Source organism: Olea europaea, chromosome 22 (assembly GCF_002742605.1).
Source record: "Olea europaea var. sylvestris chromosome 22, O_europaea_v1, whole genome shotgun sequence".
Classification (NCBI taxonomy): Eukaryota; Viridiplantae; Streptophyta; class Magnoliopsida; order Lamiales; family Oleaceae; genus Olea; species Olea europaea.
This window is the reverse complement of record NC_036258.1, coordinates 8,705,082-8,722,201: the sequence shown is the minus strand read 5'-3', so window position 1 is coordinate 8,722,201 and position 17,120 is coordinate 8,705,082. Positions and strand designations below refer to the sequence as shown.

At 33.1% G+C, this 17,120-nt stretch overlaps 3 protein-coding genes across 4 annotated transcripts; 2 read left to right on the top strand and 1 right to left on the bottom strand.

Annotated features, from left to right (window-relative positions):
• Positions 1-4,430: 4,430 nt before the first annotated feature.
• On the top strand, positions 4,431-6,772 carry LOC111371620 (tobamovirus multiplication protein 2B). 2 transcript variants are annotated; one of them, XM_022993686.1, is made up of 5 exons: positions 4,431-4,646; positions 5,215-5,280; positions 5,361-5,425; positions 6,347-6,437; positions 6,537-6,772. In XM_022993686.1, exons 1-5 carry the CDS (start codon positions 4,521-4,523, stop codon positions 6,576-6,578), a joined length of 390 nt encoding a protein of 129 aa, XP_022849454.1. In that variant the 5' UTR covers positions 4,431-4,520; the 3' UTR covers positions 6,579-6,772. The 2 variants fall into 2 exon arrangements, with proteins under 2 accessions (XP_022849454.1, XP_022849455.1); XM_022993687.1 differs by having other exon boundaries at positions 4,434-4,646; positions 6,540-6,772.
• A 1,760-nt stretch (positions 6,773-8,532) lies between these two features.
• Positions 8,533-13,173, bottom strand: LOC111371619 (WD repeat-containing protein 70). Its single transcript, XM_022993685.1, has 8 exons — positions 12,515-13,173; positions 11,516-11,728; positions 11,224-11,424; positions 10,147-10,254; positions 9,850-9,987; positions 9,516-9,767; positions 8,962-9,282; positions 8,533-8,887 (listed from the first exon to the last, which is right to left on the bottom strand). Exons 1-8 carry the CDS (start codon positions 13,097-13,099, stop codon positions 8,720-8,722), a joined length of 1,986 nt encoding a protein of 661 aa, XP_022849453.1. The 5' UTR covers positions 13,100-13,173; the 3' UTR covers positions 8,533-8,719.
• On the top strand, positions 13,110-14,278 carry LOC111371128 (tyrosine decarboxylase 1-like). Its single transcript, XM_022993036.1, has 4 exons — positions 13,110-13,126; positions 13,212-13,273; positions 13,894-13,962; positions 14,094-14,278. The coding sequence occupies exons 1-4, from the start codon at positions 13,110-13,112 to the stop codon at positions 14,276-14,278; spliced, it is 333 nt and encodes a 110-aa protein (XP_022848804.1).
• The last annotated feature ends 2,842 nt before the right edge of the window (positions 14,279-17,120 follow it).

Below are 17,120 nucleotides of genomic sequence, written 5' to 3'. Positions count from 1 at the left end.
ATTTTAATGAATTTTGATGAGCAAAATTAGAACCCTCCCCCACTTCCTTGCATTTTCCACTAGTAAATTTCAAACACCTAAACTACACCGACAGCCCTTCGATATTGTATACCTTAAACATGATAAAAAAAGAATCTTCAAACCCGGTGCTATCGTTCCAAGCACATCTCGAGATGAGCCTACCATGTTCACTCATACTCTTTTGTAATCTGCAACTAGTCACTGTCACGGGCGTTGCACGAATTTTGCATATATCATATTTTTATTAGCGTATGAATTTTAGTTTTTTGGAAAGTTTTTGAAATAATATCTAAAAATATTTCCATGATATAAGAAAATTATTGCAAATTATTTTTACAATTGCAACAGTACTGTGTTATCTAAAAAAATATGCTTATATATTTCATACTTAAATAAGAAATATACGAGGTTATACAAACGATTTTGCATGTATTATTTGATAGTGTTGATATGATTGAATTGAATGTGAAAATTATATTTCTAAATTTTGTGTAATTCAATATTGAAAAATTGAAGATTGAGTATAAAATTATAAATCGACTTGCATATTCATATGCGTTTTATATTTTGTCCTTCATATATTTTAATATTTATTTTATGCTTATGTTGAAAAAATAAAAATCTGAATTTTTTTTTCTGACATTCGGTTTGGTAAGTGAATGTATGGTGTTCTGCATTCTCGGTATTTGTAAGTGCAAAAATTAGTATATACGGTAAGCTGCAATACGGCAGTTAGCATATACAATAAGTTGCCTACAAATACAGTAGGCTACATATACGGTATTGAAATTTATTGTAGTGGACGAAATCGGATTCATTCATATCGTATATGCACTTTACATATCATATATGCAACATACCGTATTTACGCATACCGTATTTGCAGTTTACCATATATATAGCATACCGTATTTGTATCAAATCGTATTTACAGCATACTATATTTGCATCATACCGTATTTACAGCACATCGTATATGCAGCACACGTATTTACAGCATACCATATTTGCACATATTGTCTTTAGATACCGTATTTGGCAGATATTGATTTTTGTAATTCAATATTGTTTTCTTTTTTATAATTTTATTTCGGGGAATTTTTTTTTAAAAAAAAAAGTGATTATGAAATTGCTAATTTTTAAATGTGTTTTTTGTTGAAGATAAAAATGATTTTTTTATGCTATTTGTAAAAATAAAAAAAAAATTATTGTAATTTTATTATCATAATAAGAAGATTTACTACGATTATTTAAAAAAAAATTCACAACACAATAAATCCATACTTTCAACCCGGTGACTGCAAGAGTCTTTTGTATATCAATAAAATATTTCTCATTCAAACAATAATGCCAAATTTTTTGGCATCATGCTTTCATTTTCTTCTTTTCACAAATTTTATTTTTTTCGTTTTTGTCTTTTTCATTTTTTTAGATTCATTTGTTGTTAGCAATGATTATTTCTTTGAGATTTTTTTTTGTATAATATTGAAATTAAACTTATTCTTGTATTATATTTTTTTATTAGATTTAATGTATATTTTTAACCAATAAAATAACAAACTAAGCAAATATTAGGTTGCATGATTAAATTTTAAAAAAAATAAAAAGTCGCTGCATGACCGCACAGATTGTATTATAGCATATAAGATAAGTTATATGTTATAATATGCATATTGCTGTAATATAACAAAAAAAATTTGTACAGCAATAATTTCTCATTATATGCTAATTGTATTATAACATATACTTATAGCGTGTTATATCTTGACTATAACATATAGTATTATAGGATACTGTATTTGCACATATTGTCTTTAGATTAATCACCAACATTTGTCATAAATAAATCAAAGTCCCATGCAATGTAGATTTAATTCATATTAATTTGCACAATTGTATTTCTAGTATAGACATTTCAGTAGTTTAATTCGCTCTAGAATGACTTCAAAATTATTTTGCACCGACTTAAGAAATTCCAAATGTATAATGTGTGACACTGCATAATTATAAATCGACTTGCATATTCATATGCATTTTATATTTTATCATTCATATATTTTAATATTTATTTTATGCTTATGTTGAAAAAATAAAAATCTGAAATTTTTTTCTGACATTTGGTTTGATAAGTGAATGTATAGTGTTCTGCACTCTCGATATTTGTAAGTGCAAAAATCGATATATACGGTAAGCTGCACATACAGTAGGTAGCATATACGGTAAGTTGTCTGCAAATACGGTAGGCTGTATATATAGTAAGCTACAAATACGGTAGACAGCATATACGGTATTAAAATTTATTGTAGTGGATGAAATCAGATTCATTCATACCGTATATGCATTATATATATCGCATATCGTATTTACAATTTACCGTATATGCAGCATACTGTATTTGCATCATACCGTATATGCAGCACACTGTATTTATAGCATACCGTATTTGCATTATACCGTATTTACAGCATATCGTATTTGTATCATACCGTATATACAATATATCGTATTTGCATCATATCATATTTACAGCATACCGTATTTGCACATATTGTCTTTAGATACTGTATTTAGCAGATATTGGTTTTTGTAATTCAATATTATTTTCTTTTTTATAATTGTATTTTCGGGAATAAAAAAAAGTGATTATGAAATTGCTAATTTTTAAATGTGTTTTTTTGTTGAAGATAAAAATGATTTTTTATGTTATTTGTATGTATATATATATAAGTGATATTTTTCTTATATCCCTACTATATATATCTAAATCGGAGTGGGGGAGGAATGAAAATTGCGTGTTGCAGTAAATTTGGAGGTAGTGTACAATAAAATAAAAAATATATAAAGCAAACGGCGTCGTTTTTGGCCCTCCAATTGAAAACAAAAACAAAAATGTTACAATAAAGATGGATCAAGGCACTGTTACTTTCTACAGTACCCTCACACTCCCCTTTTTATATAGTAGAGAAAAGATCGTTTACTCCCGACTGTCCTCACAGGACTTAATCTATTGTCGTGCTTATTGACAATGTTACTCCATCCTTTACTAAAGATGAATATTGTTTTCTCCTATGATTGGCTCGAATTCAGTCCGGTTCCCTATTTTTCTAGTTGAACCAATCAGTCCAACTTGATTTTGAAAACATTAATGTATTTTTTTTTATCGAGATTTACTAAAAACCTAATTTCCGGTCAAACTAAATAGAGGCTAAATGAATTGCCATCTAGATGATACTTAAATAGAAACGAGTTTGATTTACATGTCATTAGTGTTATTCATAATAAAGACTATTGGCACTCGCCTTACGTAATATATACATGAAAAATTGTTATTTGACACATTTATATGATAGTATTTTATTACTTTATGTATAAAATAACAAATTGTAATGTGTATGTTATGTAGAACTGCTGTCAATAGTTTTTATTGTGAATAGCATCATTCATTGTTAAGTTCAAAATTCATTTTTAACACATTTAGCGGGAGAGAGCTTAAATTTTGTTAACTTGCTCCATGTAACTAAGCATCCACATTTAGACAAGTCCCTCAACAATATCTCTATTTTTTTCTTGCCACATCAACCAGACATAGTCCCATGTTACCCTATTTTAGGGCATTTTCAATGCATCGTGTGAATTGCCCCCCCTATGATGTGCGAATAGAAAGGTTTCCAATATACGTGAAATCAATATTTAATGAAATAGATTAATAAGTTCAAATTTTATTTTTAGGGCACGTTTGATTTTCATTTTTTTGTCACAAAAATAAAAAATATAATCGTTATCCATTATATCGAGCTATCATATTTGATTTTTTATCTTGTGTGAATCCCGTAATGACTATATTTCTTATTTTCATTATTAGAATAATGGAAATCAAATGATCTCTTAATCTCTATTTAGTAGGAGAGATAAATATCAGGGCTCTATTTGAGCTACATTATTTGGAAAAAAAATACATTCTTATTAAATAGTGATATGACATCATTTTAATCATATATCATTTAATAAAATAATATTACATGGAAATTCAAAACTTATCTTTATTTTCCACCAATAAATTATTCAAAAATGTATTTTTATGAAAATAATGTGATTCAAACAAGAGCTATATTTCACTAATGGATTCGGTCTAATCAAACCCCTACATCTAGACGAATCTCTTCATAGTTGCTAATTTTATTTCCCCCGTCATGTTACATTGCATCAATGCTCCATTCTTGCTGAAAAATGTATAGATGGAAAATGTGTGATAAAAAAATAAAGAAAACTTTTATATTGACATATAATATTATTTTAATGAAAAATGTGTAATAAAAATTGATTAAATCACTTTTAAAGAGTTCATTTCGGTGAAAATGAGTCCCAAGGGCGTAACAATTTTTTTTCATTCAATGATACAAAGCTTATATCTCTAATTTTTATTTTTGTTTTCTTGGAAACCAGTGTGATGACAGTGATAAATAGATGAGAAAGGGAGAAGGAAAGGAAAAACTTTTCGAATGGCGGCATCAAGCTTGGGGAGCAAAGAAGGGTCTACGAAGACCATCGTAGCGGAACAAATCTCCCAGTCCGTACAATCGACCTCCAATCTCCTCCATCTCATGCTCCAGTCCTCTCCTTCCCATGTCAGACTATTTCTATCCCTCTGCCCCTTCTTTTGTGTGTGTTTATTTCTGACCTGTGAGTAGAATTAAGTTGATCATTGTATCGATTATTGATAATTATGTGGTTAATTGATGTTTATTGCGCATGTCTTCCAGTCTTGTTAAATGGATTGGATGAATTTTTATGGTGGAATCTGTGGGTAGTGAAGTTTTATTATAACTGATGAAATGGGGTTCTCATTTTTTATTTTTCTTTTCTTTTTGTAAGTTTGTTATGCGAGTATTGAAATTATAGTTCCCAAAATAAGCTATCATTTAACTGTAGGAACCGTAATAGATTACAATCATTGAGCATTAAAAGCCCTCAAAGGTATCAAATTCCCTATTTTTGAATCATTTATATTTGATTTTGTATAATTTATGCATTTTTTATGATAATAACTCGTGATGATTTTGCGAATCTTCCTTTGAATTTTTAACTTAAGGAATTTTACTTGTTGCTTAAAAAGGTTGCTTGTTAGCTCTGTAGATTAACTTTGATATGATGATAGAATCTGCATCATGAATGATATATTTTATTTCTTTGCAGGCCCAACTAATGAAACTTCCGAAAAACCTTTTGGCTAAAACATCCACAATAAGAAACACAGAGTTGGTAATCATGAGGTTAAATTCACTTCAGAAAATGATACTATCTTGACTCCTGATTCTTACAATCCTTTGTATTTGATACAGGTGTTGCAACAGATGCCTCAGGTAATTTCATCATTGGATGCACATGTGGAAAGTGGATTGCAAAGGTATCTGTTGTATTCTGTTCACTAATTGGAATAGCATGTTAAATTTTCACCTGTTGTTTAGCGGTTTGTTTAACGACAAAGGTCTGACTTCAAGGAGAAAACGAGTGAAAAATATAATTAAGGTTTCTGTTTGATTCCATTCATTTGATGTGTCGTTAAGTAAAAGTAGAAAAACAGATGAATGAAGTTAAGACCCCAGTTTCAGTTAAGACAGCTGCCATCATCTCTGTCTGCTTCTGCCTGTCTCTTTGAAGGTCCTATTTTCCCTTTCTTGCATTTTCTTTTCTACTTTTCTTCACATGATACATGGGGAGTTAATAACCGTGGTTCTAATTTGATGTTTTTGGCTTTTGGTTGTCAAGTTATAATATTTTGAATTCGTGTTTAAAGTGGCGAACTTGGTGATGATTTCTTGGAATCATTTCATACAGCGGAGACTCATGCTTTTCTAATTCGATGATAAACTATGATTTTTTATAGGTTATCTTGTGATTTTGCTAGTGTTGTTTCTAACTATTATGTGCTCGGGGCAGTGACTGTACAATGTTTAGGCTGTTGATTTTCCTTAGACAATTCTAACTTGTGGGTTAGAGTTGAAAAGATCTTTCCACCCTTATGCAAGTTATAATTGTATTCTAGGCAGAATGATTTTTCCCATTCTATGCATTTGTTAATTTGAAATCCAGAGATGAAGGTATTAAGAGTTGGGGTTCCATATTAAAAAGGGCAACCTTGTTGAGAGAAGTAGCCCAAGCCCTTGGTTAATACTTCAGTATATAATCGATATCATATGAAAAGAACTGTGTGTTCTGTGATTTAATTTATAAGCATTCCATGAACTAATGGGGCCTTGATTGTATTTTTACTTGCTTTGTTCCATCATTTCTTCTTTTCACTTCACTCACTATTCAATTCTTGTAGCGTACCTCATCTGGAAACCGTTGCCCAGTTGATTTCAAACATGGAAACTGGCCAGCTCAAGTCTTTATCCAGAGATCAGCATAGTCAAGAGGTACTATATATACACACCCAGGGGGAGAGAGAGAGAGACAGATACACAAACATACATATCTTTATCGAGGGTTTCTTGTTTATGGTTCTTTTTGTGTAGCAGGCACATGAACCTGTAGAGCAGCACTCAGAGGTGGCCTAACTATCATTGGGATCTCCAGCCATAGCGTTGAACTTGAGCAGCTTCCATGATCCAACTAAATATGTAAATGGAGTGCCTGAGTATCACTATTGGTCCTTATTTGTGAATATGTGATCGATTTCAACTGTGAAAATATTTGTAATCCTATTTTGTTGGCAATGAAGCCTGCTCTAGTGAGGTTCTTGGTGATTTAATTTTGTTGAATAAAGATGCGCAGGAGAACTTTGTTCCCGGCACATTTTTTCCAAGAAGCCGAGTCTAGCAACCTCTGCACAAAAAGTTTAGTACTACACACCAAACATTTTTCTTTTCTTCAGTTGTCATTTTCACCTGCCTAATTGAAATAAAAAATGAAACTTGGGTGATGAAAAAAAGGTGATCAATTAAAATTTTGCTATAAGTTCGATGAATATGTTTTCTAAACCAAGTATTTCAAAACGCTTGTTTTTGTAAAATTTACAAAGAATGTAGGTTACTGACATTCAGTTGCTAAATTCTAATTTATTTTTCTTGTGCGATATTCATTTTTGAATAAAGCTGCATTTGTATATATATCCCAATTAAACGTGTTCCCATTTAATTTGTTTCTTCTCTAGAACTACAGTTAAAATGATAAAGTATTTTACATATTTATCTAAATTATTTAGCTGTACTTAATGCGAATTAATTGTGCGGAATTCTACTTGTTTTATGTTATGTTTGATTTCATAGGTCAAATCCCCTACTCGAAGGTAAACAAGGCAAAAATGAAAGGATTATGATGCTAGAAGGGATCAAAAGATGGAATATTCGAAAACTGGGGCTTGAACTGCTGAAAATGCGGCTAAAGAATGAAGTGAGAGAGAAAATATCGTGAAAATGCTAAGTTTACACGCATTTTTAAAGAGTGATTTGACATCATTTCAATCACACATTTTTCAATAAAATAATATTACATATAAATTCAAAAAAAAATTCTCATTTTTTAACTACATATTTCCCATCAATTTAATATTCTAAAATATATTCTTTCAAAATAATGTAGTTCAAATACACCCGTAGTCTGACAGCCCTCTAATAAGGGATGGGGCTAGCGATTATAATTAGAGGGTTGTCAGTCAGGGTGTACACCTAGCATTGTTCAAAATATCAAAAAGCTAAAGAAATGGAAGGACAAAGAAAAGGACTAAACAAGTGAGAAAATTAGAGTATGAAGTTTGATAAAAGCATCTTCGAAGGACAAAATGAAATAGCATTATCGTATTGAAACATATTTGAATGGATTTAAAATTAAGTGCGTTCAAATTCGATCGTTGGAGCAGAATGCCCTCTAATGCTAGGTCGGCAGGTCCTACAGGCTGCCCTCAGTAGTTCTTATTTGGCTTTGTGCTCGGGCGCCAACTTGGGGTGCTCGGCGCAACCAATGTTCTGCCACTTTCTCTGTTCGTTTTAGAAACTTATTTATTAAGGTTTGAGGGCCTTTAAGCGCCATTTGGGACTCTTGAAGACCTATATAAAATTAGAAAATCCTCATATTGGATGGGGGAGGCGTTATAGGATAATCTTAGGAGCCAAATTACAAGATATTACACAATGAAGAGAAATATCATTTGGGTTTCCTTGGAGTCATAGTAAGGAGAAGCGGGAGTCAAGATCCAGTGAAGAGATTCAATCCTCGAAAATTTATTATTTTTTTCCAGTATTTTGAAATTTTGTATTCTCATTCAAATACACGTTCCTGCAATTTAACCATTGTCTTATGTTTAGTTATTATTCTCAGTTTTGATACTCGATTACCATTAGAACATGGTTGTTATTTATATTGTTTTCGAAATATTCTATATAAATTAACACATGATAACAGAAAAGACATCAGTCCTATAGAATGTAGAGACTTTTACACCTGGTGCAATCTTAATTGATATTCTAAATTAATTAACTGCAGAATTTGTCAATATCAGATGTCACAAAACGATTTACATAACAAAGTTGCAGAATTTTATTTCTACTACTAGATAAACAGATACAAGATTCTTTAACATGTCACGGAGCCTGCTCTATCACGAATAAAAACATATAAGCCAGTTACAGAACGTCAAATGGAGAATATGAATAGCTGTTTAATTGTTCCAAAAGGGGAAGAATACCATTAACATATTGTCTCATTTCTCCTCATCGTCGGAATCTGACTTGGCAAAAACTGGTTCAGGCTGTGTGCCTGCATATGCTGGAGCGATGTACTTCGGATCTTTGGCAGCAACATCAGCATACTTGAGAATAGCTTCTCTGGGATCTTCTTCCATCCACGTCTCCTTGATCAAACCACCTTGCTGAAAATTTAACGCAAAATGTAAGATTTGTTTCTCAAAAGGGCTTGTTTCTGTTCAACAGCTAGTGAAATTACCTTAAGAAGGTATTGAGTCAGTAAGCTTCCCTTGGTTGTACCAACTCTACCACCAAAACCTGGCCCGTTCATGGGAAGCTCAGGCTTATGAGACTTGAGTGGATCCTTCAATATTTTCTCGCGCTGACGTTTACGGCTTGGCTGATCTCTAAACATGGGAAGCGCATGAGGGTTCTGAATAACAGGTTGTGCCTGAAAATCATCAACAGACTTTTTCCGTGGTGCACGTGCAACACAAACAAGAGCTCCTCTTTCACTAACTGTTGGATCATAGAGTACGTGAGTGCCCCCTTCGTGTTTATCCCCAGCAGTGGCGAAGATCTACAATCTCAAAGACCAAGAAGTTTAGCTGGCAGAGACTATTTTGGCAGACAGGTTTGTTCAAACTAGAGAGTCGAAAAAAATAGAAAAAGAAAATTGTCCAAATCTGTAGTGTATTAATCAATGTTTCAAAAGCTGGCCAGGGCATTAGCTCTCCCTTTACAAACAACAAAAAGGAAAAACAAATGGAACTGCTGATGAAGTATTTTTCGGGCAAAACAAAAATCTTTTACCTGATTCAGCCTTGGGTGCCAAGCACACTGAACAACACTACATGTGGGAGATATTCCAACAGTTGAAACAAGTTCCAGTTTAGGTCTATCAAAGAAACATAGCAGACCCCCTGTTGTGCTATCCCTTTCAACAGATGTTCCGCTCAAGAAGAGTTGTTCATCAGGACTGAATGCAATATTTGTCTGAGCATAATTATTTGGAAGATCATCAAACACCCGAAGAGACTCCTTCATTTTACGCACATCCCAGACCTAGATAGATTGCAGTGTTAAACAGTAAAGAAGACAAAACAAGAGAATATAGTGAAGGTTTGACAATGGAGTACAATAATACCTTCAGTGAACCATCAAAGCTTCTTGACAATAGTATTTGTCCATCACTGGAAAACTTAAGTCCAGTGATATCGTCAGAATGACCATTGGCAACAGATATGTCTGGCCTGCTTCCCCATCCAGCTTTAATACTCCATATCTGTAATAAGAACATAAAGCACTTCAACAAAACAGTGATGAAAGGACAAAGATCGTGAAGTCTTCAAACAAGGTAGCTATTGGTATATAAATACCAAAGATCTCATTCACTTTCGACTTGTCCTTACTTCACTAAAGCAATAAAGTTGGCAAAAGATACCTGTATAGAACCATCCCCAACGCCACCTGCAATTTTTTTTCCTTCACAATCCCAAGTACATGTGGTTACAGGAACTCTTCCTGGCCTAGCAAGTTTAGGTTTAATAACCTATCAATAGAGTCAGACAGTTAGCTTTAAAGTATGTGGTTAAAACTTTCAAAGAAATCATGACTGGTGCTGCAATCACATGCTCATGAAGAGATGCAGCACAAATCTTACTAGTGTTACACACTCAAATGAGCATTAAGGTGACCCTTTTCACCACCACCACTAACCATCTCCCCTTGGGGTGGAAACCCCATCAAGAAGAGCCAAACAGATACCAAAGTAAATAAGTAAATAGCAGGATAAAGAAGATGGAAGCTAAAGAAAAGGACAAAGAGATTGAAGACATGAGATAAGATCCATATACCATTACGTGTTATGCCATCTTTCTTCTCAGAGCATCAAAACTGAGCTATAAAATGCAGTTACAATCTCATAACAGGAGACTAAACATTTATCTGTGCATGTACCAAGTCATCAAATGGGTAGACTGCACCAAATAGAATGACAACTCTAGAACTTCTGCAGACCTTGAAAACACCTATTGCGCTCACACAGAAGTTTCATCAACCCTTCCTACTCGTACAAGTACAGAAATTCAATTGCCATTTACCCCAAATGGTGAAACTTAACGAGTGAGATCTGATATTTCAAAGTGTCACTACAAACATCAGTAATCTGGAAAAACTTAGAAAACCAATATTCTACTAGATTATTTATAGCTTTCAGTGGGTGCTAAATATGATTTCTTTTTCTACTTCACTGGCAGCTTGAAAAATTCAAGTTCAAATTTCAAATGGGAAGATGGTCCCATTTTGCAGCTGGCTAGTACACAACCAGAGCTTACCATATACTTTCTATAGTTAGCTTTTGTGTTGATACCACAAAAGGTTTTGCGGTACGAAAATGGTTTGCATTTGCTTAAGTCATTTGCCAGTAGAAATATATTCCTATTCTCAGTTAATCAAGTTAAAGTTCAAGTCACGAATTCCTCAAGAAGAAAAAAAAAGCCTGTGAATATGAAAAATTGACCTGTTTCTGACTTTTAAAGTCATTTACATCCCATATTCTCAGCGAACCATCTTCAGACGATGTCAAGATTGTCTCCTTGGACTTAGGGTGCCACTCTCCACAAGTCAATCCAGATATATGGCCTTTTGTATTCTTAAGATCCCGTATATACATGTCCCCCTTGACAAACTCACCCAATGTAAGTCCATCACGGTCATAGATCTGCGATAAAACAACATAAAGATCGGTTCTAACTAAACATGTTAATGGCATCAAACAAGATATAAAACATGGATTATCATCGCGGAAGCACCTTAGCCTGAGCTGAGCCAGTCACACACAAAAATCGATCTGAGGTAGGACTCCAACTCAAACCACGAATTTGATGACCTTCAAATGGTTCGAGCTGTCTGAATGACTGTAAACGAGCATTCATTCCTTGAAAATCATACATGTGGACTGTATAGTCATAGCTGCCAGAAAGTACTCTAGATCCAGTGTGATCCACTGCAAGTGCAGAAACCACCTTCGAAGAGTATCACCATGAAGTTCAGTCACAAGACTATATCAATACCCAAAAAGGATAAATTGCTGTGGATAAACTTGGGATTCCATGCCACGCATATATATCATATATCTTTTGAGTTTACACTTCATTAGAATTTTAAGACAATGAAAATTTCAAATAGTTATCCAACAGTGTATGCCATTTCAAAGCAATATATAAACCTACTATCAAGTCGTTTAATCGCAATTTCGTAACACCAAATTGTAATATGGTATTTACTGAAAGTTAAGCACCTCCATATTCTGTTGAGTAGATTATCAGTAATGGCTTTTGAGAGCTATCCTGGAATGCAAAATTCTGAACCTATTGTATAAAGCTGTATGCATGTAAAATTGGATGAACTTCAGGGAACAAATTGAGAGAGATGTAGGTAAGATAAAATAATGAGGGCAAATACGCAGCCCATAGAAGATTGCCCTTCCAAACAAAAAATGAAGACTAAAACACCTAGAAAGCTTTTTCTTTTTCTTTCACAAATTTGAAGCAGTGTGTTTGTGTGTGTTTATTGAAGGTGACATCGAAAAACGATAGAACATTTTTTACTGACAAAAGAGACCACATATTATCCATATGTTTCATTGCAATAAAATCACAAAATCCAAAAAAATTCAATCACTCTGCATAGAAAAGTTAAAAATTCCTAAACTCTAACCCATATTCATGGTAATTAATTTAGTATGTAATGTTCACCAAGCCATTATTATTCTGAAGGAACAAGTAAACGCAGATAACGTGGAATTATACCTTGGTATGCCCCTTCAACACAATCTCATTGCTCATGGGTATTCGATACCGATCATCCTCGGGTTCTCCATCCATATCATCATCCGAGTCTGACTCTGCGGGGTCCGGTGGTGGCCGAGGTGGTCCAATAATCGGCTCATCATCCTCCACATCTCCACCAAGCGGCCTAGGAGGTCCAATCATTGCTCCGTCACCCTCTTCCTCCTCCTCCTCATAACTCCCAGGAGGCCTGGGGGGTCCAATCGTTTCCTCATCCTCATCAACTGGTGGCCGAGGTGGCCCAACCAACTCATCCTCCTTGGCTCTGTTCTTTAAATTTTCATTTATTCCAACACTAGATCTAGGGTTACGCTTAGGGTTTTTGAGGGAGTCCAACCAAGCTCTAGAGGAGCTAGAGATAGAAGGCAAGTCATTGGTTTTGTTATTAGAAGTAGACAATGGTGGCTTTACGCTAGACACGGCGGCGTCGGGCCGGCGCGTTGCATTGTGAATGGCTTCGAGAGGGGTTTGGGATTTCGATTGCTTACCAAAAGTTAATGGAAACTGCGCCCTAATTCCGTCATGTATCTCAGCTTCATCCTCCATCTCACTATCGATGATAAATATATTCGTGTATGTATCTGTATGATGTATATATGTAGCATAGACGGTGAAATGTGTTCCAACCGATACATTTTAGTCTTGAAGCCATTTATAGGTATTGCTCTACCGCCACAGAGGATCCAGCTCTTTCTGTAGAGTTAATATTGGGCCTATTGGGTGAGATGTGGTAACCGATGGCAATGGGCCGAGTTTTATTCTTGTTAACGTGAGATAAAAAAGAACACCAACTGCAGCAGCACTCAATTGGTATTATTTTCGATCCCTACTTCCTAGCATTTCAATCATTCCAAACTCGACTTGTTGATCAAAGAATCAAGTTTAGCCTGGAACCGGCCCATTACAGGATGAGCCAAGTTCAACCCGTGTTAACTCGATTTCTTTCGTAGCTAGAATTATATAAGATAAATAAGGCAAACTAAGCTCATCTGGTAGCAAAGCAAACTCTATTAACATGATTGAATTCTGGACTCTGCTCAGGCCATAAGCTCATTATGAAAGCAAGTCGGTGATTGGAACCTATTGCCATTCGCAATGTTGTAGGATTTTCGGGGCTGATGCTCAGTGTTAGGATTAACATGGTGGGTTTAGTTGGATAACTTCCCCCGAACATGATGTTTGTACAGATGAATTGTACGGACAACTGATGATGACGTGATAGTATTTTAACAGCTGGATTAATTATAATTTTGTCAAAGATAATGTGAGATCTTGCCATCTGTAATTTCTATAAACCAAGTAGTACATGTAGCATTTCTCAACTTTTCTTGTTGCAACAGTACTTGAAATGATCATTTTGGATTGGCCTGCGAAGGCACTCAAGCTACCGGATGAATTCCTCTCAACAGGCATTCCTTTCCAAACAAACTTCACTTGTAAGAAAATTAAATTCTTGTTTGTTAAATTGGTAATTTTGTATTAGTTATTTAAAATTAATGGATATAAGAAATTCTATTTATGGTATGGAGTCGAGTTCCAGGACAAGAAGATGAAGTGATACGGGGTGCAACAAGTGAAGCAGTATTAGTCGTTCCTTTGGCCGCTCGAGGCAATGTTCTAAGAAAGGTTGAGAAAGATGCCATTGGAAAGCTTGTGGCCTGCAGCTCTAATCAAACTCATTCCGCTCTATCGGTTGTGGCATTACTCTCTATTTTAAAATGTTAAGTTAAAGAGTTTCATGAAATATAATTTTAAAGGTTGACTTTTTATAATAGAGAACATTTTATGTTTAAATAGTCTATTGGATATGCTCTGAACAAAAAAATAAATAAATAAATGTGCTATGAAAGTTCATTCTCAAATGCCAGTTAATGGTCCAGTCCAATTGAAATGACATACTGGTTGTGGGCCACATGGTCCTGACCGGCCCAATTAGTCTTTTATAAATCTGTACGGCCACTAAGACGATTGCGATGTATATCTAACTTTATAACTTAATTTAAAGGGAAAAGAATCATAGCACGGAAGCTATTTTAGCCCCCGTTTGTTTCTCATTTTTGGAAGAACGAGAATGAAAAATATAGTTATTACGGGCCCCACACAGTAGATAGAAATTCAAATTTGATGGTTTGATGTGATATATAATGATCATATTTTTCATTTTAATGAGGAATGAATGGGTACCAAACAGGGGTTTAATTGGACTTGTGCCCTTTATTTTTACACAATGGATGTCGAATTTTCCATATGAACTAATCACTAAATAATGGATTTTCGAAATTAAAAAGATAATCGAGCGGGATTTTTTGAATAGTCAATATGGTACTTATTCATCATTTACTGAACTTACCGACTTTTAAAATGGTATTAAAATGTGCATTTTAATACTCCTTCACCATCAATCACTTACTATTATTGCTTTTCCAATTGGTACGACTACAAAAGTGGTAAAAAAAAAAGGTTTATATGTCAAAAAAATAAAAATAAAAAAATATTTTTACAATTTTCAAAATTTTAAAATTATATCTTTTTGTTCATATTACCCATGTGTTATAGACCAATACACTAGTTGGAATCTGTCATTAGACCTAACTTCTTGACCAAGTTCGATAAAAAAAAAATAAAAAAAAAATCATTTATTTAATACTCAATTTGTTTAATATTAATTTGCCAAAGAAAAAACCTTTATCGAAAGAAATGTGTAAGCAATGACTCATAAGTGATGAACTGGGGCGGTCCATAATAGATTGGATTAAAGTCAATGCTCTCACCAATTTTTCAAAGACAAGTACTAGTAAGTGGACCGCTTTGATTTTTCCCTTTGAGAAATTTGAGTACTGCTTCAAACTTATCGTAAGATGACGATAATAAAGTACAGACGGAAGTAGACATATCATTTTCCATATTGACTGTTCAGATACTTTGTGACGTATGGAAGTGAATTCATGTATTAATGTCATAAAAATTTGTCAATTCATGTATGATTTTGATTGGAATCGAGTTCATGTATGGATTTCATACATTGGGTAAAGTTCACGTATAATTTTGATACAATAAATAAAGTTCATGTACTGTTTGTATAATTAACTTATCAAGTGTTTGTCACGTAGGCACTTCATTTTGTCAGATGGATTACTCCATTAGTATTGACTAAAAGAAGTTAATCCTTGTATAATGAGATACAAATTTGTGAGTTTATGCATGATTTTGATTATTAAAAAAAACAAAAAGTCAATCACATATTTTTTAATTAAATAATACTATACATAAGTTCAAAACATTTCCATTTTTTAACCACACATTTCTATCAATTCACTATTTTAAAATGTATTCTTCAATAAAAATGGGGTTCAAACAGACTTTTAAGTAACTCTTTCAATTATTATTTAGCCCATGTTCGACAATCATTATTTCAAAACTCTTTAATTTTCATATTCATTTCTAACCATATATATATATATATATATTGCCCATAAACCCAGAACCTTTTTTTTTTTTTTAACTATACATTATCTAAAAAATCACTATTCAAAACTCAATTTTCTCAAGATAATGGTGGCATAATTAATGACATATTCTCCTTAAGGTAATATCGTTGTTTTATAATTTATTATTTTATTTAATAATGAAAATTCCAACGGTATGTAGAATTTATTATTACAATTTAAGGGTTCGTTTGATTCCCATTTTTTGATCACAAAAATGTAAAATATGATCGTTATTCATCATATCAAGCCACCATATTTGACTTTCTATATTTCGTGTGGGTCCCGTAACAACTATATTTTTCATTATCATTTTTATAAAAATGAGAATCAAACGGGCTTTTAAAATTACCGCCGACAATAAACTCTATGTATAATCTTAAAATACTGTTATTTTGTAAGCCATGCACTTGTTTTTAGTATTTACTATTTTATTGATTTATCTAGCAACAAAATTTCCATCTATAAATTATATTTACTAAAATGATTATTTTAACAACAATGCACCAAGATTGGTCAACAAACATAGGTTTACAAACCAAGGTGTCAACTTTGGTGTACATATAACATAGTTCGATCAAAAAATATAAATTAGACATTTCATCAACAAAATTATTTGAAACGAAATGTAGAACCTTGAGCAACAACCTTATTTGTTTAGAGATTACGCCAACCCTAAGCATCTTCGACTACATAAAAGTGTCACTCTCATTAGTCACTAATGCAAGACAGATTAGTATAATCTTTTATACGTCTTATCTATTTTTAATTACATTTTGAATATGTTATCTACCCAAAAATAAATAAATAAATATTTGGTTGTACGAAACAATCATAATTCCAATACCATATTCCAATTGAATGTGACAAATATATAAAAAAGTAAAATGTATGGACCACATATCTATCATGAAACTGTCTACTTTGGACCGTGACTGATGTAACTTGTAGCCACAATAAGCCCCTGTTTCTTGAAAATTAAAATTTATATTTTAAGTTAAAATAAACAATGTTGAGCCCCATTTTTAATCCAAAAAAATAAAAAATTGCATTCTGAAATAGTAGATTAATCGAAAATGTGT